Raw genomic sequence first — 25,705 nt, 5'->3', positions numbered from 1 at the left:
AAGGATTTGGGGCAGATCGGAATCTTTGGGCCTATATCTGGCCAGCGTGACTCTGTCGGTGGAACGATTTCTGCCCGGCTGGCGGCGACCCTGTTCGTAAGCATGCGTCCTGATTCGTTGGGGTCCAGCGGCGCAGCATTTTGCAGCTTGGAAAGCGGCCTGTCCAGTCCCCTGGAGCAGATCAAATGGTACGTTGAGCAATTACGGTCGGCACGATGCATTGATGGATGGAATCATGGACTTCGCCGTGCATGAGTTGACTTGGCCAGCGCGACGTCATGAGGATTAGTAGACGCTTCCGCGTCTTTCTCTTGTGGTTCTCTTGATTCTGCCTTTGCTTGTGTTTCTGGTGTTTTCCGGAGCCGACACGCTGATTGCAAAATTTGCGGGCGTGGCTGATCAGTTGGTTCGGCGGACCCGATCAGGAGATTTCGGGCCTTGCCGGCCCTTTTGCGTTCACGTGCCTCCTAACAGCCCATCAGGCACTTCAATTAATTAATCAGTGTCCATCACTGAGTGTTGTTCAGTCTCTAAAGGTATCTTCGACTTACTTTAAAGCTTCATGTTGACAACTTGTCTTTTCTTGGTTCATGGAGATTCCCAATTTCTAACATCGGTCTCAGTCAGGATGAACTGCGATGCATGAGTACGCCGATGATCCACGCAATCACTGTGTTCGATTGCTCCCATGCCCGCCTGCGGCACTGACCTAACGATAAAGATGTGTTTTCCATAAACGGTCCATTCGGAACCTATTGCGCTTCTTCGGCGAAGCTGTAAAAGTGCTCAGCATTGAACACCAGACGTTAGACAATTTTCCAGAAATGGGGTTTAACGTGAAACTTGACAGCCATGCAGTGTTCGTCACATGCCAATCGGTTGAAGATTGTGGAACTTCCCCAGAAACAAGCGAGCTCCAGCGCAGTGGTTGAGCTACAGCTAAGGGCTGCAACGTTCGGACAGCGCATTGTTACAGTGACGCCCGTGTCAACGGTGCACTGCATGTCTCATTCGCCACGAGAGCCAATGAACGCAACACAGTCCATCGAGTTCATCTAAGCAGCCGGTGCATCGCATGGAAACATTGACTTTTGAGTAGTTACATTCCTGTCTCTCCATGTCTTATTTTCACAACAAAAATATCGTTGACGTGTGTTTGCACTTCGTCAATTGCGAGTCGATGGTGACTCTACTGCTTCAGGCATCCAAGAACAGAGGCTGCAAAGCCACGAGTAGCAACTTGAAGAAATCTATAAAGGGTTTGCCATTCGGACAAGTAGCGGAAAGCATAACACTGTGGGCTTTAATTCGCCGTGGTTTCCCTTTCTTTATTCTGCTAATCTGATACCTGCCTCTGTCCTACCTTACCCCTCTGGCTGTATCCGTCGTCTCTGTCGGCGACTCTTGCACTGCCATTCACACCGGTACAATCGAGATATTATTACATGTATTCTACAGTATCCATGAATGCCTCGTTATACCTTCTTGATTTCACATTTCCATCAATGGAAAAGGCATATTGTGATCGTAGAGCAACAGCACCTTAGTTCTCAGTTGCGTATGCTCACAAACAAAGACCCAAAGTTGTATGTAGGAATCAAATGTTGGTTATTAACATTATGTACAAGAAGAAGAATGGTTTCGAACTTTCGGCATACTAATGCTGCTATTCGTCTTGTTGACCTGGCATCAGTTAGGAATTATCTGTGTCCATGGATGCGAAGTGTCAATGGCGTTGAAACAACGATTGCGGTGCCTCAGCTTAGCCAGCCTGAACAGTGCCGGACCAGCTTTGCTGCGTCAAAGCAGGGTGTGTTGTAGCAGGGCTAATGGTTCTTTTACTGCACCCCTGCTTCACCGGAACCTTGTTGAAGCGGTCAGCAAGCCAGGGCAGGTAGTCCACCTGCGCAGCCTGGAACGCAGGATCATGGTCAAGTTCAGGGTAGAGGAGCAGCTCGGAGGAAGACTCTGGGAAGCTCTTGCAAGTGGCATCAAAATCCTCCTCCATAGTGTGAGAGTAAGTCAAGGTATCGTTGATACCTTGGACGACAAGCATAGGAGCGGCTAGTGCATGCGGTCCAGCTCCGTTGTAGCGGCTCTGCCAGTCCACCAAATCGGGGTGTGTGAGCCAACTCGTGTTCTTGTAAAGTTGCTCCACGGTCAGCTGGCCAAAGACGGTACCGCCAGTGGGGAGGCAGCCTTTGTCTGAAGTGGGAATGAGGCTTGCCACGATGTCGCTGACGTAGTCTTCGACCTTGATGGAGCTGTACAGCTTAGAGACGGACTGGAGGCAGTAGACGGACACAACGTCGCCGACTGGGCCCCCGTTGGCACGTTCGAATGACTCGGGAATGAGACTGAGAGGTCGTAGAGCCGGCGCAACCGAACCTGCGCCGAGGAAGCCGCCGCTTGCCTTGCCATCTTGGGCTTCACGCTCGTTGGTGCGCCATGCCGTCAAACCGCCCTCGCTGTGTCCGATGACGGCCCACTCTTTGGAGAGACGGTCGCCGAGGGCAGCACGTGCGGCTTTGAGGGCATGAGAAACATCGGCGGCGTGCAGGGCTCCAGCCTCATACATGAAGCCTTGCGGGATATCGCTACCGAGTCCTGCGTAGTCCGGGGCGATGACGGCATATCCCGCCTGGGCCAGTGGGAAGACCCCTTCCCACTCGTAATAGAGGGCCTTGTGGTTGGTAGGGGCGCACTGGCGTTGAATTCCTGCGGTACCGTGTGCCCATGCCAAGGTACGGAAAGGCTTGTCATTTCCGAGAGGGTTTGCCCATGGGAGTAGGGCAAACGCCGTTGCTGGAATAGGCTTGCCATCGATGTCCTCGCTCATGTAGAAGAAGCGAGAAAGAGACATTCCTGCGGGGATGGTCCAAATCTTGGAGGCCTGTGTCGCGGTGATGTCTTGCCATTTGACGAGGTCACCAACGGCGTAGTTCGAGAGGTTGGAAGGGTTGGAGTAGAAAGAGTCGAGGGTGACATCGACGTTGACCCAGTTGCTCGTGTCGTAGACCAGCGACTTCCGGATGGCAGATTCGCAGTCTGCATCACAGACATCGCGGAAATCAGCGGCGGCGGCACCTGCAAATAGAAGAAGATAGCCTATCGAGGCCAACGCTTGGCTGGACGTGACCATGGTCAAATTAGGACGAACTGACTACTGCGCGAGATTGATGATGTGGTGATGGGCATGGCAAGAGGTCAGAAAGTCGAAGAAACAGAGGCTTACTTATACTTCATCGTGACCTTGGCTATCAGTTGAGTCCAAGTCTTTATTATTCCAATAACTCCACCACGATAGGAACGAAATATCAACAGATAGGGATGACCCAGTACCGATGCCACTGCCGACGTGATAGCCCCTCCCAACAAGGTTAAATGTTCAGACCCTGCAGGACGGTCCACGTTGGGTGGCGTTCCTTTCGAGGTCAAGCTGCAGCTGGTGTGGATATGTAATATTTGGAAGCGAACGAGACCTTGGACAATAGCACTCGAGACTTGAGAGGCAAGCGTCATTTCTCAGCACAACGCTCCTGTAAAGCGTGTAATTGCATACGACTGCAAGTGGTGCAGAGTCCGCGCTTATCGTTGAGACATTTATCACGGAAAGGAAAAGAAATTGAAAAATAAACGAACAACAAGCAGAATAGGATTGTTTCGATATCTCTAAGACTTGGCATTGGGTCACAGACAATCGGTAAAATGCTCGTGGGACCATATTGAATTTCACCCGCTAACCCAATCCGGTAGGTCGAGCCGCGACAAGGGGTTCGGGTAATCGTCGTAAGAGGCATGCGGGTGCGCGATGCAACCCCCCGCAGCGAGGTTTGCGGCGGCCGAGGTCTCCGTTGACAAACCAGTTCATACAGCCGACTCAGGACAGTTACCATGTCTCGCGGCCGTGCGGGGAAAAGACTGTTGACAAAGTTGTTGTCAAAGCGTAGAAGCCGGCCGAGGAACGGGAGGGGAGCGGGGCCGGGCGGGGTCCGCGTTGTTCACGATCACCGGAGGAGGTCTGGGATGGTGGGGGCGGATCTGTCGGGACGGTTGGTGAGACAGCAAGCGATTGGTTTTGTCTCGGATATGCTTAACTGTATTCGAAGAGTATGTATATACGCCCATAATCCCATGTAGATAGTTCACTGTCGTCTTGGCAATGATCTCATAATAGGTGTGCTAATTATATGTAAGGTATTCACGCTGTTGAGTCCACGTTGAAGAATGCTTAATATTCTAGGGCCATCATACAGACATCATAATCCGAGCCTCATCGTTGAAATTTACCGAGGAAAGAATGCGCTTATAGCTTTTTCTTCGGTTTCGCGTTCGCCCCAGCGGCTTCTACCAAGTCCGGTAACTCAAACGGAGCACAAGATCAGACGGATAACATCAACCGTGTGACTGATATAAAAGCCGACGACTTTCTCCAAATGATCTGCAAAATCCATATCACTACTCGACAAACACCACTTTCGAGCAACTATCGACGTTTCAAGGCTCATCGATACTAACATAATCATCGTCATCAGCAGCGCCGGAATTATCAAAGCAAAATGAAGTCGGTACGCGTAATCGGGCCCGGGTCAATCGGCTGGGTCGATATCCCCCAACCCAAGGCCGGACCAAAAGACATCCTCTTAAAAATGAAGGCCTGCGGCATCTGCGGCTCCGACGCCTTTTTCGAGGCCGTGGGCGGTGTTCCGCCCCGCCAAAACTGCACCCCTCTGGGACACGAGCCCGCAGCCGAGGTAGTCGCCGTGGGGAAAGACATTGTCGGGCGCGATGTTGATGTCGGCGATCATGTCGTGATAGATACAATGGTTTTCACGGACGGATATCTCGGGTCTGGCGGCGCGCAGGGCGCGCTGAGCGAGTACGTTGTCGTGCGGGACTACGAGCCTCGGAAACAGCTCCGCAAAATTCCTGGCCATATTCCGTGGCATGTTGCCGCACTCAACGAGCCCATGGCGGTTGCGCTGCGAGCTGTCAAGAAGACGAAGCCTCAGCCTGGGTGTAAAGTTGTTATCTTCGGTGCTGGACCGATTGGCTTGGGTTCCATAATGGCTTACCGCAGGCAAGGTGCGGGTCACATTGTGGTAGTGGACATTGTCGATAACCGGCTGGAGAAGGCGACGCAGCTCGGCGCAGATGCAGTTATCAACTCAACCACAGTCGGCGATTTAGCAGCAAAGCTGGTCGAATTACATGGCAGTGGGACGTTTCCGTGGAGTCAGGGAGTTCGCACAGGTACCGACATCTACCTCGACGCAGCCGGAGCGCCGCCCGTGCCCAAGCAGGTTGCCAGCATGGCAAAGTACGGAGCCACATTCTGTATTGTTGGTGTTCACAAGCAGCCGACCGAGCTGCATTTTGGGGAGCTTGTCATGACCGAGATGACCATCGTTTTCAGTGTAGGGTATGTCAGATATGGATCACCCGCCGTGCTGAGGTTATCAGTGGCTTGCTAACACTTTGGAATAGATATCCCGAGGAGATTTTTGAGGTGACGGACGACATCATCGAGAACTGGGAGAAGTATGCAGAGATTGTGAGCGACCAGGTTCCGTTTGAAAAGGCGACGGAAGCACTGGAACTGGCTAAGACTGGCAAGGCAAATAAGGTTGTTGTAGTTTTTGACTAAGTGATCGGAAATGACACCAATGCACCTTTAGGATGGATGGCAATAGCATTTGGTCAGTCGAAGAAACAACAGTGCATCCGCGAAGCTTAAAATTCTCTAGTCAAGTATCGACAACTCATGCATGCGTGCAAAAGATGTGATTGGTAACTAAGAGCTGGTTCTCATGCTAGGATAACGTTAAGATAAGCGGCTAGATAACGCGAAGCGATCTGCGTCAGCCTGGAGGCAGGGCTGGCCGTTACCACAATCCTTCCAAGCTCAAAAATGACCTTGTTTTAGCCTTCTCAGCTAGCTAGCTCAGCTGTGCCGCTGTAGTCTCAGCCCCGGCAAGACATCTCGGGCGTTGATGTTCAGTGACATCATGCACGTAAGACAGGGCAATCAAGCACTGCGCCTCGTGTATGCAAGTATCAGCATCCTCCGAGACAGTATCACTAGGTTGGACGATCTTGTGTAGCACGGCACAGTTTGATGCTGTGGCTTTTGGCTTGTATTTAGGAAACTGGTGCCCCACAAGACTAACGTTCGTGTCATAGGTTTCTTTCCCATGGCTTTACTGTTTGTGATACTCAATTCGGCAAGATGAAGTGTTCTGCAGTTTTCAATTACAGCGTCGTGGCGCTTCTCGCGGGGAACGTGGCCGCGACGAGCTCGAGGTCCAAGATTGATACTCATGTTCATTTTCTGCCCGACTTTTACAGGCAAGCGCTGATGGACGCCGGACATAATCCAGGTCCTGACGGGATGCCAAGTATTCCGGTGAGTACCGCAGTCACCCGCTGAATGAAGTTGTCTAACACTCCTCAGGAATGGAGCCCAGAACGGCACATTCAATTCATGGATGAAAACCACATTGCAAAGTCAATTTTGTCCATATCCAGCCCCGGCGTGTACCTCTCCCCACCTTCGAAAGGCGCAACCGAGAACGCGACGAAGCTCGCTCGCCAGGTCAACAACTACGCATCGGAGGTCAAGGCCAAGTACCCAGACCGTTTCGGATTCTTCGCGTCTCTCCCTCTTCCAGACATCACAGCATCGTTGGAAGAGATTGACTATGTCTTTAAGTTGGACCCCAAGCCGGATGGAATCGTTTTCATGTCCAACTTCTACGGCATGTACTTCGGCGACCCAGCACTCGATCCAGTTTTCAAGGCTCTGGACGAACTCAATGTGACGATATTCGAGCACCCAACCACACCATGCACGGAAGCCCAGCATTTGACACACAACATTGACGGAGAAGCCCCCGAGATCACCCAAGCAGAGTGGCAGGCCCTAAACCGGCCAGTTTCAAGTCGCTTGCCCAGGGCACCGACGCTGGACTTCCCGTTCGACACAGCCCGGACCTTCCAAGACATGTTCTACTCACAAGTGCCCAATCGGTTCACCAAGATCAAGTGGATTCTCTCACATGCTGGTGGTGGTCTCATCCCGACGATGGATAGGATAATCAGCTACAGCCTGCCAGAGCACAATCTCACAGAGGACGGGATGAAGGAGACGCTTACGCGCAGTTTCTACTTTGACCTTGCAGGGCCGTGGCCGGTGACGGAGGCTATTCCGCCTTTGATGGGATGGGTTAGCTACGAAAAGCTGTTGTTTGGTTCGGACACGCCGTTTACGCCGTGGATCGTTGCAGCTGTTAGTGCTGTGAAGTTTGACAAGGGCCTTCATGAGTTGTATGGGGATTCGGCTGAAGCGACGGCCGTGAGGAGGGGTAATGCTGAGACCCTATTCGGCTAAGAGTTGCTATAGCCTGAGAGCATGACCTGTTGTATCTACTCGAGTCGTGAGGAGCCAAACTTGGGTCACTTAAAACGCAACGAAGTATTGGACATATAGGAATCACCACAATGTTAGATATACCCCGGCTCGTTGCATCTCTCAAAGCATCACAATCTTTCACCACATCAAATGCAATACAAAGTAGCTTCACCACTCATGATGAAGTATGTACTCTACATGTTGAGTGCCAAATCACTAAGGATTCGGAGCAAGAGCCTCAAACTCCTTCACACCAACGCCGCCAAACTGCCCATTACCCCCTGACGCAGTCAATACCGCACGAAGAGCTGTCGTGCTAATCTGCGTGAAGCTAACAATCGACGGATTATCCGTAACCGCCGTCGGATAGACCGTGCTCGCGCTAACAGCAACCCAAGCACCGCTCCCATTCAAATACTCCAACCGCCAGCTCGCCGGGGGCGGCACGCCGATATTCGAACCGGCAGGCTGATCCGCGAAAAACACCATCCTCGCCCCGTTCAACGTCACAGCGGAGCTCCACGTCAATACGAGCGTATTCGTCTGCGGCGAGGCGTTGCCGTTGTACGAGCTCCAATAGTCGGGCGGCAGCGGGTTGCTCGGGATCCAGCCGTCGTTGAGAGACTTTGTCCAGTACTGGATCGGGGTCTGGTTCACCGAGCTCGCGACGGCGCGGGTGGCGATGTTGCGCGTTGCGGGAGCAGCGGGCTGGACGCGGCGGGTTTGCACGACTTTGTTGATTGCCGGCGGGGAGGCGTTGTCGTTCCAGGTCATGTAGTCGAGCGCGACGCTGCGGCGGAAGTGGCCGCCGCCGGAGGCGTCTCTGGTGTGGTAGACAAGGTACCACTGCCCGTTCAGCTCGAAGGCGCCGGGGTGGGATGTGGTTGAGGAGACGATGTCGAGCATCACGCCGCGGAACGTCCAGGGGCCCAAAGGGGAGGATGCAGTGCCGTAGGCGATGCAGGCGTGGTAGGATGTGGGCGTACACGGCGAGTTGGTGCCGGCGTTGTTTGCGGCGTATAGCATGTAATAGGTCCCACGTCGTTTAAGGAGCCAAGGAGCCTCGAAGAAGCCTGTGAGGCTGTTGACGGACACGGCTGAGCCGATGGTGGTCACCATATCAGTTGCAAGCTCGATGCCGCGAAGTGCGCCGAACGTGCCCCAGTAGAGATACACGCGGCCCGTATCATCGAGCAGGACCGTGGGGTCGATGTTCTGGATGTTGTTCGCCTGTGGGATTGTCTGCGACACAATCGGGCCGCTGGGGTGCGCATCTGTGAAGGGGCCCCATGGGTTGCTCGAGACGGCCACGCCGATGGCGAAGCGGTCAGCGCTGGAAGTCGATCGTTGGGTGACGGGTGCGTAGAGATAGAACCTCCCGTTTGGCCCTTGCACGACCTGTGCCGCATAGGCCGTTCCGGCGGCAGCCCATGAGAAAATAGACTCGGGCCGGGCGATGTTGGAACGGAACTGCCACTGGGCGCCAGCGGGGTTTGGGTTGCTGCTGCTGAGCATCTGCCACTCGTTGATCACGAACGTGTTTTGGTTCGCTGGGGCCTGATCACGACCGCTGAGGATGTAGACGGTGTTGTTCACCACCAACGGGGCTGGGTCGGCTGAGTAGTAGGAGCCATCGGCGATGATGGGATTGCCGGTTGATGTGATGGTTGTCTGGGCTGCTACATGCAACCCTTGGAGGAGGAGGGTGACAACGGAGGCGAGAGACCACATGGTGACAGGAGTCAAATTGAACGTCAAGAAACCGGTGCGGACGCTTGATCACCAGCAGACTGGAGTTTGTTGGAGGTTGAACACAACCTATATAGACCAATGGCAGTGGATGTCTGCAATGTCCAAGTTGCTGAGCCAGTTCCAAGTTTGAGTTGGCGCAGCTATGTGCATGCATGCGCTTCTCACACAGGAAGGTGCTCAACTACATACAGCCCGATTCGAACGCTTAAACGTCTTCATTCATAACTTAGTCTGGCTTAACAGCGCAAAATACCGGCATAGATCGACGTCTTGACCAGAGATGCTCCATCAAACCCGTGTGTCCGGGGTGGAGCCACTGCAAGCAAATGGACGGCCCCCAAAGCCTCCGCCTCGGTAAGCTTCAGGCGGAACTGCAACCTCCGCCGATCATCTGCGTTTGGTGGCTTTGAAGATTCACCGTTAGAACGCGCGGGGTATTACTGAGCTCGGTTGCTCCTGTTATTTAAAAGACCAAAAAACGCCGCCAATGGAAGATTCGTGCTTTGTTGCGGCCAAGAGCTTCTGATAAAAACGATACGACGATACGAAAATTGCAACCGGGGACGGGTCCCGGGATCATGCAACTTCGGACTGGGTCCCGAGTCACACCCCCCTTTCGGTCGTCGCGGATCGACGAGCAAGGCCGCTTGTTTGGGCCAAAGCTTACGGTGACGACTTGTGCAATTTTTCCTGTGCAGGAAGTTACGTACAGGCAGTTAACTTAGGGAGCAATATCAAGTTTCCAATTCTCCTTAAGCATGAGAAACTTGGGACGGTGCTTTCGGCTCTGGAGAGATAGGTTTCCTGCCGACCTCCGGCCGAAATCGCCCCACATCCCCGGCCGGTCTACCGGGAGACCAAAAGACAGACAAGTCACACTCAAATATCTGATCGAGGATGCGAAAGCAACTAAATTCCGACACGATTAGAAAAAAAAGCACCGGTGTTATTTCCCGCACTCCTGCAAGGTCGGACAGCATGCCGGTCACTCCCAGCGGAGCTCAATGGTGCGTCTCTCATTTCGGGATATGAAGGGGTGTTCTGCCAAGAGCCAAGTCGACGCGAATTGGGAAGGTGACTTTGGTGCGTCTGCCGACACACGCCATACTCTAAGTAGAACGAACCGCTTTCTTCGTATTTTATCCCCTGATGGGTCCCAATTGGCGCGCAAAATCCCAAATGCAACTTTCCTTTTGTCGGCAGTTGAGGAAAGCAGGCGCTGCGAGGTGACGATCCCTGCACGTTGGCGTTCATCATGTGAGCCACGACTTTGGCTGGGAAAAACAGGCCAAGGCGTGTAAGCTTAAACGGCTGCAGAGCTAGGAGGATTATTACCAGTGGCTTGGATTATGGGGGCGAGTGTTTTAAGGTTATTCTGGACTTAATCCGGGACAGAGAAGGGACTGCATACCCCAGACTAGAGCTCTTGGTGAGGCAGGGATATGTGGCCGTGGGCTCCGGCGGGATGTGTGAGCACTGAGCTCATAATTTTCAAATTCTTCATCACTTGTTGATACTACTGGTGGCTGGCTCGTACGGAATCAAGGAACACATGGAATAGCATCTTGTTGGTATGTCTGCTTCTGGGTGCTGCTTGGAAACCGTCACTTGTGATGGTTACCTCGATGGTATGTGATCGGGATCGTTTCCGGAGCTACTAAAACGAGATCAATATGTGACTTGAGCCGTGATATCAGTCGTATCATAACGTGATGGCCACAGGTGAGCCTTCCTTTAGGATCCTAGTACCCACCCCTATCTCGACGGATCCTGGTTTCCACCCCTTAACGGAGTTGAGATATCGACGAGGGGTGTTATCGTACCGAACATCAAACAGATTTCCACCAGTAGCCCTACTGTTCGATCATTTGCGATCGACCTGAGCCCGGCTATGCCAGGAAGCCATCGGATGAACGACTATTATTTGGGTTGTGCCATTGCGCCAAGTGCTCCCTAATTTGTTGTTGCCGGGTGTTTGAGTCGATGGCAGCAACACCTCCTGAGCAACTGGACTATTCCATCATGAGGGACGGCACTCCTCTAGAAGCTACCATCCTGTCGAAACATATAAAGCCTTTGATCCGCCAACCTTGACGACTAAACAGCTCACGATCAGCATCTTCCACATCCCCATCCCCTCTCCTCCCCCCTACCCAACCGCCACAATGACAAAACTCACCTCGCTCAGCCTCGCGGCCCTACTCCTCCACGGAGCCCACGCCTTCCCTGCCCCATCTCAGCCCATCTGCCGCGGCATCGACCTCGACACTACAACCCCTAACCCCTCCATCACCCTCACCGACCGCTCCACCCGTACCCTCGCCGCGCGAGCCCCGCCCGCCTCCTTCACCGCCAACCCCGCCGTCGGGCCCGGCGGCTCCTCCTACCGCGACTCGGCCCACTTCCGCGTCTACGCCGCCGACCTCTCCGCCGCCGACCGCGCCCTCTCCATGCTAGAGGGCGTCTACGCCTGTTTCGTGACCACCCTCGGCTGGCGCTCGACCGGCCTCTCCTACAACGATGCCACTGACGACGACGGGCCGTGGCAGAAGGTCAACGTCTACAGCGTGGCCTCGCTCCCCGGCGCAGCGGGCGTAATGCACTCCGACGGGGCGGCGGGTATGGCCTGGCTCGAGGTGCAGAACGCGTATTTGACTGTCCCCGGCGTGACGGTGCACGAGTTCGGGCACGGGCTGCACTACCACCAGAAGACGTGGGTTAATCAAGGACGGACCGGGGCGTGGTGGGAGACGCTGGCGAACTGGGTTGCGGACACGTACCTCACGAGCCCGCTGTGCGCAAGCGCGAGAAGTGCTGCGGGCCAGGCGACGCCTGAGACGAGCGAGATCGATGTCGTCAAGACGATTGGGGATAGTTTTCAGGTTATTGTGGACGGAAGCGTGAATACGGGGAATTACTACCAGGCGTGGCCGTTCCTGACGTACCTGACCAATAATCCCGATGGCTTCGCTGGCTTGGGGAGCGATGTGGTCAGGCAGCTGCAGGTGCGATACTCGGCCAACTCGAACGAGACACCTCTGCACACGCTGCAGCGCGTGAGTACAGGTGCCACGGTCGCGAAAGTTGTTGGAAAGTACTGGGCGCGGATGGCGTACGTTGATATCGGGCACCGCCAGGCGCAGAGCGTGTTCCTGAGCCAGCGGAGCAGGATCAACTACGCCAACGTCGACTCGACGGGCAGCGGGAGCTACCGGGTGAAGACGGCACGGCAGCCAAGGTATATGGGGGCGAACATCATCCCGCTGAAGAACCCGTCCGGCACGGTGACGGTGAGGATCACCACGAGTGGGCAGCTGACGTCGCATTTGGTGGTGAGGAACACGGGCAGCGGCGCGGTGCGGTACGTTGAGCTGAGCGGCGGTCAGGGCAGTGTGAGTGTTGCCAGCGGCGAGGAGGCGAGCTTGGTTGTGGCGAATACGCCGGCCAACTTGGTGTTGTATGACCCTTTCTCGCTGACTTCTGAGGTGAACACGGGTGTGGACTACTCTTTCACCCTGTCCGGCGCGACTGCCTAGATGGTGTGTCTGGGGGCTGTGGGTTGAAGACGTTGGTGACTGAAATGGGTTTGTGGCAGTGGTTCCTTTCTTTGTACAAAGTTATTTTGCTTGCGTGTTGTACATATGACGTTGAAGTACTTTAAATTTGAATGTCACTTTGGGATATTTCAAACCTGGGCAAGGAGTGATTGCGGATGTCACGAATCTTGATGCTGTCAGTCAGGAAGGACATTGGGTTATTAACATTGTGTTATCAACATTTACATACCAAATTAGATGATGCTGTTATTAACTACTTACTCAAGTGCTTGCGATTACAATTCATGTGTTATGCTCCAATATTGAAATACACAGTCCGGCCAAAACGTGACGCGTCTCATTCTTTCTTTTCCACGGTGCTTCCAACCTCCTTGGGCTCTGATCCAAGTTCAACGCCACTGTCGTCCTTGGGCTTTTCTGTATCGACAGTCGTCTCCGCAGCCTTAGATTCTTCAGCCTTCGACTCTTTAACCTTCGATTCTACAGTTTCATCAGCCTTAGGAGCTTCATCAGACTTGGAAGCCTCGCCAGTCTTCTCCGCCGCGTCTTTGCCATCCTGCGCTTGCGATGGTGTGCCCCGTCTCCAGATGTTCACACTCGGCATCGAAACCGGGCCGAGTGAAGAGACTGATGCCGGCACCTTCGGCATCGACGGCATGCCGGGCATTCCTGGCATCCCCGGCATACTAGGCATATTGGGCATATTTGGCATGTTCGGCATCTTGCTCGGCCACAAACCTCTGACGCCGGTGCCTGTCTGCTGGGCAACTTGGAACAGATGCTGCATGTACGTTCGCTTCTGCTCGGTGTCGACATTCTCCGGGCTCGCATCCCCGACGATATCTCCATCCCCGTCCTCCGGCAGGGGCACAACCGACGCTGCGGCAGCGATGTCGATGGGCGACTCGTCTGGGAGCTCATCCGTAGACTTGGACGCCACCTTCTCATCCAATTTTTCATCCGACTTCTCTGCTTCCTCATTCGACTTTGCCTTCTCCAGCGTCTCTTCCACTTCGTGGTCTTCCTGGGCCTCCTCCGGCGGCGGCTCGCGGAACTTGGGGTCGTCGACGACACGCTCCTCGCTGTTGAACCATTCAATCACTAGGTCTGAGGCCTTGTCCGTCATCTTCTCGTAGTCCTCATTCTTCTCTGGGTCAAAGAGGCTCATGTGGGCCTGCACCTCATCGTCGACCTTGCGCAGTACCTGGCGAGAGAAGAGAGGATACGCGGCGTGGCTCTCTTCAGGCACGGCGCAAAACGTCCTCTCGGGGACGAAGTACCCTCCCTGCCAGTACCCATTCTCGCCCAACGAAGCATAAAAGTCGTGAATACCCACGCCCTTGAGAGCGCCCATGCGTTCCAGCCGCCGGTTGAGCTCCTTCTGCTTCAGCAGCGCACCGACAAAGGTGAAGTGGTCGGAGAGCCACGCAAACGAGCGGCCAACATTCCCGCGGTTGATGTACGCCAGACCCTGCCCCAGAGCATCGATACTCTGGCGGTAGCCCTCCTTGACGGACTCCTTGTTGAGGTTCTTCAGCCCGTTCATGATGGCCTCCCGGTTAACATACGCAGCCACACCACCCGCCGCGATGGCGCCCACTGTCCCCGTGCGCACGGCGACGAGCTGCCACGTCTTCCAGCCGGGGTTGCGCGCGGTCGAGGCGACGGCGGAGGTGGCGGCGCGCCTGGTGCCGAGGCGGGCGAGGCTCGCGGGCGCGGCAGCGGAGAGGGCGGTCATGACGTTGAAGACGCTGCTGACCTTCTGGTAGTTTGAGAAGGCGCCGTAGACGAACATGGAGCGGGCGAGGCCGTTGTAGGGGGTGTCGAAGGTGAGGATGCCCTGGATCGGGGGGAAGATGGGGTCGTCCTCGGAGGGGTTGGCGTGGGCGCGCTCATTGACGGCGAGGAAGAGTGCGTCTGCGGCGACGAAGCCTCTGTCTTGTGTTAGTGCTTGGGTATGATGGGGTGAGGGGTGAGGCTTGCCCCATAGAGTGAGCGACGAGGATGACGCCGACTTCTCTGTCTTTCGGTGGCCATGGCTTCTCGACGGTGGACTTCCTCACTTCCATGACCTGTTCTTTGAGCCTGGAGATGTGTTAGGGTAAGGCCTTTCATTTCTGATGAATGGAGGTGAGATACCATGCCAGGAAAGCCTCGGTGGCTTCAGCCAGCTCGCCCTTGGTCTCATACTTGGGGTAGACGATGGACTCGACGCGGTGGTCCGGCAGTTGCTTGGTGACTACCCGTTTGAGGTCCTGCAGGAAGGTGAGCGGGTGCCCACGGGACCTCTTGGCGATATCTTCACTTACATCAGGGAATTCGCGAAAGGTGTCATCGTTGCCCTGTGGTAGTGGTTAGATTGGCGTTGCATGCAACAGACAGGGGGCCTCTCACCTTGAAGCCGTGGATGAAACACAGCAGCAGTGTGCGTGACATGATGAGTGAGATTACTAACGACAACCTAGAGAAGCAATGAAATACAGATGGAATGCAATAATTGTTCGAGTAAAAGGGACAATAGGATCTTAGGATGTTCCTAGGAAGGGTATCATGAAGGTTTGTTGTAGGGATGAGAGAGATGAAGTCGAGCCCGTGCAAAGACTGACGAAAGAATATGCCGCAACACCACCTTCTGCATCTTCTCCTCTTCCTCCTTCACTTTCTCAAGCAGTGACGACCTATTGACCGAGCACACTCACTCATCGCCTTCCCATGTTCCAGGCTTTTCCCAGCCCAGCCACACCTTCTGTGCTGCGTTCCAGGCCTCTGCTTCGCTGGTGCGTGGCGAGTGCGTCCCAAACCGAAGCCTGCAGCCAATGACACGGCGGCCAAGACGTCACCGATAACGTCATTGCGATGTTTTCCGCGCACCTCCAAAACACCAAGCATCCCAGCGCACTTTTTTCTTCCTTCACACTACTGCGGACTGACTGCACTTTGAGCCGACGCGACCCTCTTGGTTGTCAGACCCCTGGCCTGTCAATTGTCAAAACACACACCATCGATCTGATCTTCGCTTCCTCTCTCCAATCTTCTGCACGTCGCGGCACGTCACATGCAAACTCAAATCGACGAGCTGCCGATGCATCGAGCTGAGGCTTCGCGGCCGGGGTCATGGTCGGGGTTGGATTGGGTGGCCTCCCACCACGTGCGATCCAAGATCTGACGATCGAGTGCATCTGAAGGATTTCCAAGATTTTACTCATTTTTTTTTGTATGATTGACTCTATCATTTCCAGTTACCTGGTTTGTTCTGTTCTGCTGCCCAGTCACCCTGGACAATCACCCAACCCACACACATCTGCCTCCCCATCACGCCTTGGCCTTGATCTTGCCAAACGACAGCTTCGGGTCAAACTTGGAAATGTCCGTCTCGTTCGCCGCGGCCCCAAAGTCCCAGACGGTGTAAAAGTTGCGCAGGAACGGCGTGCCAATCAGCGTGAACCCGCTCGTCTCGCCGCCCTCGAACGGCGGCCAGCACGCGTCCTCGCGGTTCGCGAAGCCGGGCCGCTTCAGCTGCTCGCCCGTGATCTCGACGACCTGCGGCGTGCGGTAGTCGCCGAAGCTGAACTTGAAGGACCACGACGAGTTGAACTCGCTGCAGAGCGGGATGTGCTCGCCGTTGAGGATCGCCGTGTAGTTCATCCCGATGGACTCGTACACCTTCAGGTTCTGCGCCTCGGGCAGCGTGATGGAGCCCGCGCCCGTGTCGAAGACGACCCGGCCAATGTCAAAGTCCACCTCGGTCTCGGTGACGCTGCCGTTGGCGGTGGTGCGCGTGCCGTTGACCGCGAGCATGGTCGAGCGCCACACGTCGTAGAAGCCGGGGATGACGCGCGTGATGGGGATCGTGGTGAGGTCGCCGTCGACAAAATCGGCCTCGCGCGAGCCGCCGAGGGTGAGCACGCCGTCGCCGGGCACGCCGCCGGTGTTGGTGAACTCGGTGCCGTAGTAGATGCCGAACTTGGCGGCGTCGAGGTGCCCCTCGGCCATGAGGGTCTCCATGACGGTGTTGGCGCCGCCGTCGATGATGGAGCTGAAGCCGAGGCCCATGAAGCCGTCGGCGGCGAGGGCGGCCCAGTTGGACTCGTTGGCCGCGATGAAGGCCTGGTCCCAGGTGACGCCGCCGGCGGACCACACCTCTTCGACGGCGGGGCCCGCGACGCGCCCGCCGAGGTACGGGATGTCGGCCGAGTTGCCGGTGAGGTTGCCGGTGCTGGAGGCGGCGATGTCGTAGCCGGTGCGGTTGTATCCGCTGACGTTGGCGCACTCGGTCTTGCAGGTGCTGTCGACGGCCCAGGACGACGAGCTGCCTGTGTCGAAGAGGAGGCGGTACGTCTTGGCGGGCGTGCCGATGTTGAACTCGACAGTTTTCTGCCAATCATTAGCCATTCAGGTCGTCACTCATAGTCTAGACATCAACTTACGTAGCCGTTGTCCACGATGATGGGCAATTCCATCACAGCCGCCGTCGCGACGGACGCGACCGCTGCCGCCGAGAAGAAACGAGTGACGGGCGACATTCTTGCAGTATTAGCACAAGCAAACAGGTCAAAAGTATTGAGAACCAACAACTCAGGCTGGATGAAGAAATCCCAAGACAGCTTGAGATCTCCCACCGGCCCGGGACGACCACCTTAAATTCCTTCCAGAACCCAACCTTCCTGCGCCCCCCTCGCTCGCATCGTGACGATCACCTCGTAAAAGGGGAGCGGGCTGTGGGGCGAGGTAATCTCGACTGCGCTGGGATGCTGGAGCCGGCCAACCCGTGTCGACGGAGCAGTCCTGGGGTCCTGGCTTGTGCATACGGGAATGCTCGGTTACCCGGTTAAGCTTCTATTTTCAGACGCAACTTTTCCAGTGCCGTCTCCAAGTTTTTGTCACTTGCTTCTTTTACCTCTGGACTCCCGTGAAAGGCAGGCGGTTTGGCATGGCGCCATTTCTCCCAAGCCGCCGACGGCGTGGGATTAGTGCGAGAGAACACGAAGTTTGCGAACAACACACAGCATTTAGGGAACTAACTCTGCGATCGGGAGGACGGACTGTTCAGCCCTACAAACCGGCTGTGGCTGCGTTGATGGGCTCCCTATTTAGCGGGGATTTAGGGAGGAAAGCATAAGTGCAGGTTTGACTCGTGTTCAGCGCTGCGGTTCGTCTCATGTCGAGTGACAATGGGGATGGCGAGATCGAGTAATCCCGGGGATGCTGTGGTTGATTGAGCTCCCCATCTGATCGCCTGACTCTCTTGTGTCTTTTCTTATTCCCGTGTCGGCGAGTCTTCGGACTTGATCCATACAAAACATCGTCACCGCTGACAAAGCGGCATCACATGTAAAGTCTACACAACAAACACTCTCACAATAATGAACTGTTCAACTCTTCATTCAAATCTACATCTCGTCTACAGCGTCTTGATAGTAACAACCCCATCGCTCAGCCCCGGCCCCGACGCCGTAACCACAACCTCCCCCGTCGCCCCCTCGTCAAACTTGACAATCGCCAGCGCCAACCCGCTAAACGCCTTGCGCGTCAGCGACGGGAACGCAACCAGATCCGCAGGATCACCATTATCCGTCGCGACAATCTGCCCCGGCCCGCTGATACTGAACGTGATCTCGTCCTCGGCGAAGCGCACCAGGTCGCCCTCCGCGTCCCGCACTTCCACCGTGACGAACGCCAGATCGGCCCCGTCGGAAGCGATGGCCGCCCGGTCCGCCGACGCGGCAAGCTGTGTTGCCGCTCCGACCGTGCGCACGACGGAGGTCGCCCACTCGGCGCCGTCTTTGTAGGTGACTACCTTGATCTCGCCGGGGGCGTAGAGGACCTCGTCCCAGCGGAAGCGGTACTCGCCCTCCGCGCGGCTGAGTTTTCCCTGGGACTCCCCGTTGAGGAAGAGCTCGGCGGTGTCCGCGGAGGTGAAGACGTGCACCGGCGTGACCTCGCCGACGCGGTCGGGCCAGTTCCAGTGCGGGAGGACATGTGCAAACTTCAGGTCCGGCCGCCAGCGTGCCTGGTACAGGAAGAACCTATCCTTCCTGAAACCCGCGAGGTCAATAATGCCCGAGTACGAGCTGCGCGCGGTGTAATACGGCGTCGGCTCGCCAAGGTAGTCCCACCCCGTCCACACAAACTCGCCCGCCACAAACGGGTGCGCGTCCTGCGCGGCAAACACCTTATCCGGCGCGGCGCCGAAGTTGGCCGAGTACAGCTCATACCCGCTCACGCGCAAGGTCGTCGAGTTCCCGCCGGACGTGTCGTTGACGGGGGCGCCCCCAGAATCCGCGACGGGGAAGATGTAGCTCCCGCGCGTGGAGAGCGCCGACGCCGTCTCGGAGGAGAGGATCATCTTGTCGGGGAAGGCGGCGTGGAAGTCCGCGTAGAGCGGGTGCGTGCGGACGCCGGGGAGGTACGAGTACGCGGGCGTGTCGCGGATGCCCTCGCCCTGGTAGTTGAGGCTGAGCACGTCCATCGCCGTCGGGAAGGACATGTTGGGCTTGGCGAAGTTCATGCTGGCCGTCGAGGGGCGGGTGGGGTCTTCGTCGTTGACCATGGCGTGCAGCTCGAGGGCCGGGACGGTGCCCGGGTCGCCGATCTGTTGCTCCGAGACCTCGTTGCCGAAGGACCACATGACGACGGAGGGGTGGTTGCGGTCGCGGCGCATCATGGCGCGCAGGTCGGCCTCGTGCCAGTCGGCGAAGATGAGGTGGAAGTCGTTGGCGGTCTTGTTGCGGTACCACGAGTCGAAGACCTCGTCCATGACGACGAAACCCATGGCGTCGGTGAGCTCGAGGAGTTCCGGGGCCGGCGGGTTGTGCGACATGCGGATGGCGTTGCAGCCGAGCTCGGCGAGGATGTCGAGCTGGCGCTGGGCGGCGCGGGTGTTGAAGGCGGCGCCGAGGGCGCCGAGGTCGTGGTGGTTGTTAACGCCCTGGAGGCGGACGTGGGCGCCGTTGACGAGGAGGCCGGCGTCGGCGGAGTAGGTTACGGAGCGGATGCCGAAGCGCGTGGTGTAGGTGTCTGCGACGTGGTTGTTGACGGTGACGGTTGTGACGGCGAGGTAGCGGTGCGGTTGCTGGGATGGGGGAGGGCCCCAGAGGAGGGGGTTCGTCACGGAGGTGGAGGATGAGGCGGAGGACTTGCTGCCGGCGGGAATGGTGAGCGAGGAGGCTTCGAAGGAGGACACCTTGTCGCCTGCCTCGCCAGCGGCGGTGAGGGTGTAGACGTCAGTAGTGACCTGGATCTCCTGGTCTGCGGAGCCCGTGTTCTCGACTTCAACGACGAGGTCGAGCGTCGCGGAGGAAGAAGACACGTCCTTGGTGGTGATGTACGTGCCCCATTGGCTGACAGCCACGGGACTGACCTTGGTGAGCCAGACGTTGCGGTAGATGCCGCCGCCGGGGTACCAGCGCGCCGAGTCGGGCGGGTTGTCGAGGCGGATGGCAAGGACATTGTCCTCGCCCTGCTTGAGGTGCGGCGTGAGATCGAGGCGGAACGAGTTGTACGGGTACGGCCAGCCGCCGACGAGGTGGCCATTGAGCCAGACCATCGCATACGACATGGCGCCGTCGACATCGAGGTAGATCGACTTGCCCGCGTCCTCGGGGCTCAGCGTGAGACTGCGCCGGTACCAGCCCACGCCGTGGACGGGCAGCCGGCCCATGCCGCCGCCGATGATGGGGTCCTCCTCGGTGTAGAATGGGCCCTTGATAGCCCAGTCGTGCGGGAGGTCCACCGTCTCCCACGCGCCGTCGTCGAAGCCCGCGGACGCGTAGGACACATTGCGGGTGGGCTCGCCGGCGGGGCGCTCGTGGTGCTTCGCGGCGTCGTTGATGAAGGTGTTGGCCGAAGGCAGGATCCAGTCCTTCAGCACGTAGATGTCGGTGAGGTTCTCGAGGTCCGGGCGGATGTCGTAGGCGATGCCGTCCGGGTTGAACTCGGAGCGCCAGAAGCGCCAGCCCTTGTTGATGCTGACGCGCTCGCGGCCGGCGGAGATGGTGGAGTTGTCCTGGCGCCTGATGCTCAGCGCCGCGGCAGGGCGGGAGAGCAGCAGGACGAGGAGGCTCAGGAGGAGGAGCCCGTAGGCGTGTGGCCGTGGGGAAGACATCTTGCAAGAGGCCGATGCCGGGTTGGGGTGGGAGAGGTGGCCGTCATTGGTGAGAGAACGCCTTAAGGCGCGGTCTTATATGTCAAGCACATCTTAGCCATGGAATGGATCCCGCCGGCTCGTCTCCATTGACGTAAACGCAGGTATGTAATGCCGTCGGATTCTTCCAGAAATCCGGCATCATCTCCCCGAGGAAAACAAGTGATTTACACAGCAGCACCTCGGCTTTTCGATGCCCTTGTTGATGGGGTAATTTCGGGTGAAAAGCATCCCAGGCCCTCCGCACCCCGCGTTTCTCCGCACGGCAGCTGCTACGGTACAGGGATGCCGCCGGCAGGTATTTAGCCTGAATGTCACGCTCAATCTCGCGATTGGGCCGCGTGAGCCCGCTGAGGGGGCTTTTTTCTTGGAGATTGGATGATCTGTAGGTCAAAGTCTGTTTAAAGAGGGCTTCGCAGAGTTGGAGAAGCGGGGGAAGAAAGGGGCCGGGGCATAGAATGCCCACATCACGAGTGATGCCAGAGTGAGAAAGCGTTGGCGAGCTCGCCTGGGGAAACCTTCTGTAAACGCTTTCTTTCATTGTAATTTGGGTGGTCAAAATCGCGTCATTCGGTGCGGTGTTGACAGGCGTTCGAGAACTCTTGACTTGTGTGGCCACTAGGAAAACTGACGTGATACAGCACTGTAGGCACGGTTTCCTCCCTCATGACAAGCATCAGTCTGGAGATCGCAATCGGTTTATGGGGTTTCCTATATTGATCGCCAGAGTCGCCCCTGGAAGGAGAATCCCTTCACGGGGGCGTCATCGTCAATGATTGACTGTTTTACTTCGACTTTATTCATCTGTAACGGACAGAAAACGGCTTAGGTCAATGAGAGTTATCCAGAGCCTGTGCGTAACTCCGTGCATCTAAAGTCGACGAGTGACTCAGCATTCTCTAGTCGGGCGAATCACCAAGATGGCATTTAGAGCTTCTTGGGAATTACGACTTTCTACTTCGGGCCTACGATACCCCCTATTCAGGTCCATGCATGAGTCCTATTCCTGAAGATCATTAAACCATACAAAAGCTGCCATCAGTGAAGTCCAAGCCCACGAGTGGGTGGTATACAAACTCGTCACACTCAGTGTCGTAGCCGAGTACATGAAATATGTACCAATCGTTCTGAGCATGTTTATATTGACCCTTGGGAACATGAGGGGGCGGCCGTCCGTTTTCCCTATTATCCACCCACGCAACCTTCTTCTCCAAAGTCGAGGAACCCAAGGCCGAGAAACAGCTTACGATCCAAGGCAGTCGTGTTCGTCTTTGAAGTTGGAACTCAGGAGTTACGTCGATAAAGTGATCATCCTCTTCACCATATGGTTTGAGAAGTGACGGTAAGTTGACGTTGACTTGGACATTGCGACTTCTCAACATGGGCATGATACCCGATAGACCCTGCAGTATTTGCGTTTCGGAGACATCTCCCCAGCAGAATTCCGTGTCGTGGTCGAGCCACAGACCAACCCGTAGCAACGAGTCCATTTTCTCGAGGCTGGGCCAGATTCGCATCCACTGATCGTACTCACTTTGGCAGCCGCTGCCTTCCGGTGTGCCGCCGGGTCTTGGAAGCGTCTTCAGTTGCTCCATCTTTGAGAAGAAGGGAACGAAAAGAGTGTTGACAAGGGCCATGGGAAGTCGCAATGTGAGGTTGATGTTGCGCAGGGACTTGAACATGTGGTATTGTTTCATCTCGTGTGTTGTTGATTTCCCCAGAGTCTTTGAGGGCTTCTGTGGAAGTGTGGCTGGTATGATCAGATCGATAGTCTCGAGGTCGGTGAGATGGATGGATTGTTTCGGTTGAGAGAGGAAACCGAGAACATCCGAGGATCTGGGTCAAGGAAGTCAGCATTCGAAGCTCGTTGGCGGAACTTGAAAACGAAATCAAACACATACAACGCCTTTGATGACAACAGCAGAGGAAGAAGGGGCATATGAACGGCCTTGTTCTGGTCTTCACCGTCGTAATACCTCTCTTCGCATCTCCAGTGGCAGCCCCAATTTGAGCCAATCCGACGCACCCATTGCGGGTCGTCGTATCGGGTGTTATACTCGGGTCGTCTGTCAGATGTGTCGTCCACGCCAAGACACTCCATGATCTGTAATTTGCCGTCATGTAGGAACAAATGCGTTTCCGTTCCCCATAGCGTCCGATAAATCTGGTATCGGATCTCGAGCGGCAAGTCCAATAGGGGCGATTCCTGCACTTCCTCAACAGGAACTAAGTTGTGCATGTTGAGCCAAAAGAAAACAAAATCGTTTTGGGCGGGCGTTTGCAGCAAAAGAGAAATAACAGAATTGTAGCGACCAGAGAATGGAGGTCGTAGTGAATGTGGATACTCTGAGATGCGTGGGAAAAAAAAAGAATGCAGGAAGCAGGTTGGAAAGTGCGAGCGAGGACCGGTGTTATTTATAAACGCTGAGATCCCTCGTCCTGCAGCAAGTTGGCGCAGCGCCACCAACAGACTTGCCGCCAAAACGACTCGGGGACCAACAGAGCAATCCTACAACCAGACATTTCTGATTGGCTACCTTGAAAGGGCCCTTGCTGAATACTCACCGGTTAGCAGTAGTACTTCCTGCAGCAGCATTATTACGGGACCACCACGACGCAGATTGGTATATTTTGGTCTTGCCAATAGTATGCGTTGATCTTGTGAGGGAAAAAAAACAACAGGCACATGCTCTAACCCATCTCTTCGTATTTGACTCAGTCTTCCTGGCGTGGAGCCAACCGCAACTGGTAGCGTTGTATCTTGATGCTAGCGCTGATTTGTAGGTAATGAATGGAACTTGTTCTCCAGCTTGACGGTCACTGTGGTATAAATTTCATATTCTGAGAATGCTCCCAGGTTGAAGTGCTTGGAATAGAACCCGGCTGTAGCCCATCACTATGTGACGATTTCAAGAGCAGCTCGGCCTCGACCGCCGTGAATGCCTCAACTATCTCATCCATCTATCAAATGATGCCCCATTCCCCCTTGAGTGGAAATCCTAGCTGTGGGTGATTGTCGAATTCATCACTGTTGACGTCGTATCCCATCGCATCGAAGATTGACCAATCTTCGCCACGAGGCGGGGCTCGATTCTCTGGGTACCCAGGAGGGATTTTGCCATTCTCTTCATTTGTGACCCACCAGATTCCGAACTTATTAGCTGCAGTCCACTCGTCGCCCTCGGCAGCACATTTCCACGGAAGGCGCACTCGTCTTTTGACAGAAAATTCAGGCGCTTTCGTGACAAAATACCGGTCATCATTGTGATAGCTCGTTATCTCGAGCGGTAGCCGAGGAAGATTGACGCAGACCTTCACTCCGCGGCTGTTCAAGGTAGGCATGACATCCGATAGACTTTGCAAGATCTCTCTCTCGTACACAAGATCCCAATTATAGTGGCCATTGTGGTCGAGCCAGAGAGCAAACGACTGTAAGAATGGAAGGTCCTGTAATGAAGGCCAGAGCCGTTCCCATTGCTTGTACTGTCTCAGACAGCCGCTCCCCTCTGGGGTGGCGAATGGTCTAGGCGGCATGTTGATCTTCTGCTGCATTGCCGGCCTGGAAAGGAAGGGCACATACAGTGTGCCCAAGAGTCGCAGTGATAGGCGCAATGTGAGGCAAATGTTGCGCATTGATCTGAGTACTGGCCAGCTCTCGTTCTTACTGCGTGCTTGGGAAAGGGAAGAGTTTGCTGGGAAGCTTGCGCAGAAGAGGCCGCTGATGGTCTCCAGATCCGTAAAATGGATGTACTGAGTGGGCTGGGACAAGAATTGAACTACGTCATGAAACCTGTGTAATGCATTTGTTACCACCTATTTGAACAAATTCGTCATCAGACAGGTGTGAGGTTCAACTTACATCGTCTTCGAAGAAAGCAAGACCGAAAGCAAATGCATGTGAGATGCGTGACCAGGCTCTTTCATGCCGTCCAAATAGTGTTCTTCGCATTTCCAATGGCATCCCCAACTTGACTCCACTCGACGAATCCAGACAGGGTCCTCAAAGTCGCGTATGGTATCGCCTCCCGGCGTCATGTTCCGGTATGAAACATCGTCCACGCCCTGGCAGGCCATAATCTGAAGCTGTCCCTGATGAATAAATATGTGCGTCTCTCTACCCCATAATTTCTCATAGAATTGGAATCGAATCTCCAAAGGGAATTTGGAAAATAGAGGTGCGGATGAAGCCATTAATTCGGCAGAGCTTGCTGTAGGGTTGCGATGCTTGGTGCCAGAAACAAAAGGACCACCTTCAGCGCTGATCTAGAATTGGCAGTTGGAATGAACGTATGAAAAGGAGTGCGAAAAAAGGATTGAGGGGGCGACGACCATCAGGGTTATAAATACGCATGGCCGTAGCTCAGTACACCGCCTGTTGGTCGGACAATCTCGGGGGCTGCAGCGAACCAACAAGCATACTACCAACAGAAACAGTCTGGAAATGCCAAGTGAAGTTCAATTGGTTCTTCCTCGCTAATTGGACTGCAAAAAATGTCTTGCCCCCTTCATGTGAGAGTGCAAATCTTCCCATGGTGGATTGAGATCAAAGCAGTTCAACTCCAACTTTTGTGTCAGAAAGTGCCGTATGCCTGGGAAGCGAAGCAAATACGATAGTTTGAATCCTGGATAATCTACTAAGTATGGGTTGTGAAAACATTCCCTCTCGGTATGCTGCCCGCCAATCAAAATGCCGACGATTCAGCCTAGAACTGCGTCCGACCGAAGCCTTGATGTAGAGCACCAAACTCTCCGCGGCGCAACCAACGCCCTCCACGATCCTACTACAGCCCTGAGCACATATCCTTCCGACATAGACGGTAGGTAGATGCCTCTCGATCTATA

The 25,705-nt window shown here is 55.4% G+C and overlaps 8 protein-coding genes across 8 annotated transcripts; 3 read left to right on the top strand and 5 right to left on the bottom strand.

Moving 5' to 3' along the window:
* Positions 1 to 1,762: 1,762 nt before the first annotated feature.
* CGCS363_v002550 (uncharacterized protein) lies at positions 1,763 to 3,142 on the bottom strand (the record flags this gene model as incomplete). Its single annotated transcript, XM_036634399.1, has 1 exon — positions 1,763 to 3,142. The coding sequence occupies one exon, from the start codon at positions 3,140 to 3,142 to the stop codon at positions 1,763 to 1,765; it is 1,380 nt and encodes a 459-aa protein (XP_036500088.1).
* Positions 3,143 to 4,649: 1,507 nt separating this feature from the next.
* On the top strand, positions 4,650 to 5,647 carry SDH-2 (Sorbitol dehydrogenase; the record flags this gene model as incomplete). The annotated part of the gene is made up of 2 exons (XM_036634398.1): positions 4,650 to 5,422; positions 5,488 to 5,647. 2 exons carry the CDS (start codon positions 4,650 to 4,652, stop codon positions 5,645 to 5,647), a joined length of 933 nt encoding a protein of 310 aa, XP_036500176.1.
* Positions 5,648 to 6,229: 582 nt separating this feature from the next.
* On the top strand, positions 6,230 to 7,390 carry yanB-0 (Decarboxylase yanB; the record flags this gene model as incomplete). The annotated part of the gene is made up of 2 exons (XM_036634397.1): positions 6,230 to 6,406; positions 6,455 to 7,390. 2 exons carry the CDS (start codon positions 6,230 to 6,232, stop codon positions 7,388 to 7,390), a joined length of 1,113 nt encoding a protein of 370 aa, XP_036500177.1.
* A 237-nt stretch (positions 7,391 to 7,627) lies between these two features.
* On the bottom strand, positions 7,628 to 9,142 carry xynD-0 (Arabinoxylan arabinofuranohydrolase; the record flags this gene model as incomplete). The annotated part of the gene is made up of 1 exon (XM_036634396.1): positions 7,628 to 9,142. The coding sequence occupies one exon, from the start codon at positions 9,140 to 9,142 to the stop codon at positions 7,628 to 7,630; it is 1,515 nt and encodes a 504-aa protein (XP_036500169.1).
* Positions 9,143 to 11,328: 2,186 nt separating this feature from the next.
* Positions 11,329 to 12,699, top strand: CGCS363_v002546 (uncharacterized protein; the record flags this gene model as incomplete). Its single annotated transcript, XM_036634395.1, has 1 exon — positions 11,329 to 12,699. The coding sequence occupies one exon, from the start codon at positions 11,329 to 11,331 to the stop codon at positions 12,697 to 12,699; it is 1,371 nt and encodes a 456-aa protein (XP_036500171.1).
* Positions 12,700 to 16,032: 3,333 nt separating this feature from the next.
* Positions 16,033 to 17,243, bottom strand: PEP2 (putative vacuolar protease A; the record flags this gene model as incomplete). Its single annotated transcript, XM_036634394.1, has 2 exons — positions 16,033 to 17,094; positions 17,148 to 17,243. The coding sequence occupies 2 exons, from the start codon at positions 17,241 to 17,243 to the stop codon at positions 16,033 to 16,035; spliced, it is 1,158 nt and encodes a 385-aa protein (XP_036500167.1).
* Positions 17,244 to 18,121: 878 nt separating this feature from the next.
* CGCS363_v002544 (Beta-galactosidase BoGH2A) lies at positions 18,122 to 20,824 on the bottom strand (the record flags this gene model as incomplete). The annotated part of the gene is made up of 1 exon (XM_036634393.1): positions 18,122 to 20,824. One exon carries the CDS (start codon positions 20,822 to 20,824, stop codon positions 18,122 to 18,124), a length of 2,703 nt encoding a protein of 900 aa, XP_036500168.1.
* A 1,055-nt stretch (positions 20,825 to 21,879) lies between these two features.
* CGCS363_v002543 (uncharacterized protein) lies at positions 21,880 to 23,102 on the bottom strand (the record flags this gene model as incomplete). Its single annotated transcript, XM_036634392.1, has 2 exons — positions 21,880 to 22,699; positions 22,765 to 23,102. The coding sequence occupies 2 exons, from the start codon at positions 23,100 to 23,102 to the stop codon at positions 21,880 to 21,882; spliced, it is 1,158 nt and encodes a 385-aa protein (XP_036500173.1).
* Between the last annotated feature and the right edge of the window lie 2,603 nt (positions 23,103 to 25,705).

This window comes from Colletotrichum siamense, assembly GCF_013390195.1.
Source record: "Colletotrichum siamense strain Cg363 chromosome Unknown KSG_Cg363_contig02, whole genome shotgun sequence".
NCBI classification, from domain to species: Eukaryota; Fungi; Ascomycota; class Sordariomycetes; order Glomerellales; family Glomerellaceae; genus Colletotrichum; species Colletotrichum siamense.
This window is presented reverse-complemented; position numbering and strand designations above follow the sequence as displayed.